This window comes from Nestor notabilis, unplaced genomic scaffold, assembly GCF_000696875.1.
Source record: "Nestor notabilis isolate BGI_N333 unplaced genomic scaffold, ASM69687v1 scaffold7320, whole genome shotgun sequence".
Classification (NCBI taxonomy): Eukaryota; Metazoa; Chordata; class Aves; order Psittaciformes; family Psittacidae; genus Nestor; species Nestor notabilis.
Window position 1 is genome coordinate 3,335 of NW_009911489.1, and position 5,945 is coordinate 9,279.

General features: G+C 40.4%; 1 protein-coding gene across 1 annotated transcript in view; it reads right to left on the reverse strand.

Moving 5' to 3' along the window:
- Window positions 1–4,212, reverse strand: part of SALL1 (spalt-like transcription factor 1) — a 4,906-nt gene extending 694 nt beyond the window's left edge. The window contains 1 exon segment of the mRNA XM_010015029.1: window positions 805–4,212. Coding sequence (XP_010013331.1) covers window positions 805–4,002 — 3,198 coding nt within the window. The 5' untranslated portion in view covers window positions 4,003–4,212.
- Between the last annotated feature and the right edge of the window lie 1,733 nt (window positions 4,213–5,945).

Below are 5,945 nucleotides of genomic sequence, written 5' to 3' on the forward strand. Positions count from 1 at the left end.
TTGCTTGTTACTCTTCTTTATTACATGTATTTAGTTTATAATGACTTCATGTTATTCTGTCAATTGCAGATAGCTGCTTTCAGGGCTAGAATTGCTATGTCCAGTTTCATTGCAATGGTAAGTATTGTATTTGACACCCTTTACCCTATAAACGTCCTTTTCAGACAGGCAGAAAGTATCCTTTACTGATTGCTCATCGGAGAGCCTTGTGTATAGACAGAATGGCCTGAAAGTAATTATTCATCTCACATTACTGGCAGCAACCTCTAGAGAAATACTCTGTCAACAGAAAAACGTACACAGTCAAGTGCTCAACTGGTGTTCTAAAACTTAAGTATATTTGCTTTTTCAAACACGTATCAGTAGGAAATGTTAGTTATATAATCAATTAAAGTAATACTCATTAGTTCCAGAATTATGTTATTTTAAACACTCATCATCTTACATGATAGTTATGAAAAACAGCACGTTCAAGAGCCTTTCACTTCTCAAAGAGGTGAGTTACAGAATGCATTTCTCTGTTAATTAATACTCCTAACCATCATTTGGCTGTTCTGTTTTGCATTCTACACAGACAGTCTTTGCTGGTAGATGAATTTTAATTAAGCATCAAAACCAACCCATGCTTCTGAGGCTGCGCAGAGACAAGAGGTCATCTAGGTCTACCAGAGCTGACTAAACACACCATTTGTCACACCACAAATACCCAAAGGTGCCACTGCTTGCAACTGTAACAGATGTAAAGAATAAAAAACCCCCATCAAGGAGAAAATGAAACCTAAAAACAGTAAAAGGAAAAAGTACCTTCAGATTGCCTTTCGTTGTGAATGCTCTTCCACATATAGTGCAGGCAAACGGTTTCTCACCAGTGTGTGTCCTTTCATGGATCTGCAGTGCACTGGAGGAAGAAAATGTTTTTCCACACGTGTTGCAGTAGTGCTGTTTGGGAGTTCTTCGGGGGAGAGCAGGGAGCAGGACAGGGGACGTGGCAGAGGAGGACAGTGGCCCCGAAGCAACAAGACCAGAGGATACTTCTTTGCTATCCTGAGGAGAGCTGTGCACAAAGCCGTTAACCTCAGTTTTTATAAGTGATGACAGGGAATTGGCAGGCATAACTGAAGAGTTCTGATTAGGGCCAATACTGGAACTGGGCTCAAAAAGTTGTGATGGTAGATCTCGCATTTGATGTGTCAACATATGCTGTTTCAAATTCCCCTTTGTGGAAAAGCCACGATTGCAAACTGTGCAAATAAATGGTCTCTCTTTGGTATGACTTCTGTAATGAATGTCCAAGGCACTCTGACAAGCAAATGTTTTGCCACAAATGTCACATGCAGTGTTTTTAAATTTACCTCTATCTCTGAAAGGGAAGAGCATACTCAGAGACTCTTCTTTAATCATTTTATCAGTGTTACTGGATGTCAAGTCCAAAGCACCACTGTTAGCAGGGGCTGGAGACAGACCATTGGCAAACTCACTTGGCAAAGTTCTTACTGGTTTCTCTTCAATACTTGGTGACTTGTGGTAATCATTAGTGCTGTTGGATGGGGACAAGGCCTGCATGGAAGAGGTAGACTCTGAGACAGCAGGGCTTCCAGCACTTTGGCTTTCCATATCACCACCAACAGAAGACGAATCATTAGTCAAAACATCCCCTTCCACTGACCCATTTTCAACTGACTTTAAGCTTGCCTGAAGTTGTTCAGCAAGTCCTGCATTGATCATCTTCATCTGATTTTCCAAAGCAGCAATACTTGACATTTCCAGAGGCAGAGGGGAAGAAGACAGGCTGTCTTGTGATGCATCTGCAGATTTAGGTGTATCTGGCACGCTGCTGTCAGGACAGTCTTCCATGTTCTCATCTGAGAAGTTGTCTATGTCATCAAAATTCTTATCATCAAAAGATCCCGTATCTGATTCCATTGACTCAGGATAGTTTTCCGTCACAGGGGTGTTTGGGATCTGCCCTCCCATGTGCATTCGGATATGCTGCTGTAGCACAACTGCGTTGGTGAATTTCTTCTGGCAGATTGGGCACGAATGTTGTACTCTCAGGGGGGGCATGGCACGATGGACACTGTAATGAGTCTTTAAGTTGCCTTTAGTAGTGAAAGCACGACCACAGATTTTACACTTAAATGGCCTCTCACCGGTATGTGTGCGATAATGCATTTTCAGCGCACTCTGGCAACTGAGAACACGGTGACAAATTATACACTCGTTAGGATCAGTTGCCTTTTTGTCAATGTTTTCTACCAGTTGCTGCAATTTTGATGTTTCAGATGCTGGCGTTGAATCCAACAGTCCTCCAAATGGAAACTTTGCCTTAAATTGCTCTGACATTAGAGGCATCAGTGGATTTGTAAAAGTAGCGACACTGCTGGAGCCCGAGTCTGCTGCTGATGAGCTCACGGAGCTGGTCACGTTAGTGATGGCATTTGTGTTTTGAGGGTTTTCTTCTATTTTGCCATTTGATGTAGGCAAAGCACCGGCCTCTACCTCATTGGAAAATCCATTTGAAATTTTTGATGTAGGATCAGCTATTCCCGAGTCACTCTTGACAGAGCAGGGAGGGCTAGAGGAAGGATGGCTAATGGGAATCGGCTGAGGCTCCTCCGTTTTGATGAATGGAGTCAGGCTTGGAATTGTTGGTGGAAGTGGCAGGCCAACAGAAGTCGTCAGGGTGGAGAGGACTGGCTTGCTGTCCAGCCAGCTCGTGACAGGTTTCTCTGGCGGTATAGACATCCCATAAGGAATACCCGTGCTTGTGGGAATATTGTCCAAATGCTCTGGCACCGGGTACGGATTCATCTGAATATGAGGGTATTTTTCTTTATGACGTTGAAAGTGAACCTTTAAATTTCCCTTTGTGGAGAACCTGTTTCCACATATGTTGCATTTAAATGGCCTCTCGCCTGTGTGAGAACGTAAATGAATCTGCAAGGCACTGTCACTCCCAAACACTTTAGCACAGAACCTGCATTTATGCTTAAAGAATGCCTCATCTGAATTACTTTTTGCTTCAAAAGCAGTTACATTTGGTGGCTTGCTTTTTCTTTGCTGTGCCAAGGCAGTCAAGGAGTTTAAATCCTCTGCAGGTGTTCCGATATTGGACAGGGGACTGGAGAAAACAGAGTTACTAGGTGTGGGCTGAGGTAGAAGTGGATTAGATGCAGGACTTAATAAATTGCTTATTGCAAAAGCTGGTGAAGATGATGCTGATACTGGTGGGTTGTTGAGCTGTGAGCCACCAATAGTTGAAGCCACTTTTTCTGAGGATGGTGTTGTAACTGCTGCTGCCAGTATGTTAATATTTGGAGAAGAGCCACTATTGGATGGAATTAGAGTGTTGCCAGGGTTGCTCTGAGGTAGCTGTATAGGGGGTAGCTGTTTCACACCACTGATGCTGGCAGATTGACTAGCAAGGCTTTGTGCTAATCCAGCTGCTGCAGCCAGCTGCTGGGATAAATGGGAACTTAATGTAGACAAGGGGTTGGCAGATGTTCGTAAAGTACCTTGAGAAGGGCTAGAAGATGTTGGCATGTCTGTGTTTTGGGAAGCCAACAATAATATTTGGTGACGAATTTGTTCAATCAGTTGCAACTGATGGATCTGCTGCTGCTGTAATGCCAACAGTTGCTCCATGAGGGCAGGTACAGCAAGCTTACTGTTAGATGCACCGTTACATCTCGCTTCCTGTGAGAACTGTGCTACCGCCACTTTAGTACTCTGAAGGTTTTCGATTATTACATTACTGTTTATCACTGAAAAGTTGCCTAATGTTGTCAGATCCCCTATGTGAGGTAGAGAGGTTGTTACAGCTGAGGTACCCATTGTGGAGCTGTTACTGCTTGTAATACTATTGTTGACACTCTTGGAACTGCTACTGCTATTGTTAATGCTGGAAGCCTCCACATCCATGGATTCTTCCCTGTCAAGTTTGTTATGCTCTGAAAGGTCACTGCAGTCTACTTGATCTGTGTTATTAACTGTGTCATTCATCTGTTCATCAGGATTATCAGAAGGGGAACTAGGAGGGAAGGTTTCAGAAGGAGAAGCTGGATTTTCATTCACAATTAAAACTAATTGATTTTTAGTACAATTCTTCTTGTGTTGCAGGAGATCTGATAATTCAAAGAACTCAGCACAGCACCTGCCACAGACATGGGCGTCCTTGTTCTTAGTGGTTCGATTTGCTTGACCCTTTTCTGTGTCTCCTAAAACATCAAAAGATGATGGATTAGGAACCAACCACTAATACAAAAAAATTCTGCAGGACATTTGATTTAAGAATACTGGTTTTATCTACCAGTCTAAAATAGTCTAAGAGTGTACATGAAAATAGATCAATATTTCTACTTCACAGAAACAAGTTAAAAAAATATTTAAAACTGTACAGGAGAGTTTTATCAATCCCTGTGTCTTAGATGATCATTTGCTTCAGATAATCCATCAAAATATAAAATACTATGAACCAAAGGCATTGGAGCATAATGAAATTCCATAGCAAAGTATTGATTTCCAATAATTCATACTGCTTATTGTCTAGTTGTCCACTGAGTGCAAATCAGCCATTTGAAGGACTCATTAGACTCTCACGTTCCTGTCAACCTTGTTCATTTTCAACTGATTCAAAGATATCTGTGACAGTTGCCCCATCACTAAACTAATTTGTAGTCATTCGAAGTCCCAATCAGTTGTTGGCAAGGGGGAAAAAAAAAAGTATGCATTACCAAGCTCCATACTGACAATCCCCCATTTCTTCCAAGTCCCTATACAAGGTATAAGCTATAAACCTGTTAAGACACTTTGGTTTTCCACCAAACTTAGTTCTGCTACAGTTACGGATAAACTGAATAGAAAACAGAAATTCCCTTATAAAATAGTAACATTTAGCATAAAATGATAAAGTGACAAAGCACTTTAAAGACCACTTTTAATGCCTCAAGCAATGCTTCTAAAATTAAACAAATGTTCTATTTGCCACCATATACTCCATCAAGAGCACTCCTTGTGGGATTCTGATCTGAAAAACTCTTGTATAAATCTGAACAATCACTGGAAATAATGTGAATTTACATCAGAGTAAGAAACACCAGAATCTGGTCTCTTATCTATAAAGCCAGCAGTTTTACATTTCTGAATAAACATCAAGAAAGATGAGCAGTTAAAAGGAAATTTCACATGCATTAAGAGATAACTCCTGGTTTTAAGTCTGATAATGCTATGCAACTTTCTTACTCTGAATGCATTTAAAAACTATTTGTTCTTAACTGTTCTCAATTGTTTAACAGATTGTACTGAACCTCTCATTATAAAATCCTTTCATTGGGTGTTTGTTTCCACTAGTTGCACATTTCTTATCACTAGGATCCATTTGTAAATTAAACATTAAAAAAATCTGACTCTAAACTAGCTGATCCTATTCAAAGACAGGATGGCTCCCTATTGTTTGCTCAGCATGAGGACACCAACTTCTGTTGTACAAATGGTGTGTGGTCATCTTGGAAGGCTGTGAAAAAAACTGTTTAATTCAAGGATTACCTCCCTGCATGTTTCTCCCCTACACTAAATCAGATAATAGGTAGTTTCCATGACTTCCAAATTAAATCTCAGAAAAGCTAAAGAGTTCCTGTAAATCATTTCATTTTAATTTTCTCTATTTCTTAATGAGTTGAACCTAAAAATGTTTCCCTTTAGTAAGACAAAGAAGTTGACGTGCCATGCAGATTGCTAGCACTTCATTTTACATTTTTGTTTCTGACGGTATTTTACCAGCTATTGTTGTATGCTTGGTACACATAGACTTTAGTACAAGCACACCAGAAATATTGTAAATGTCTCTAGCAATGTAACAGAGTGAAGAAACTAAAGGAAAGTAGCAATTGTGATTAGTTGCCAAATTAATGTTTAATCATACTATAAGTTGTTGATACCAATGTATC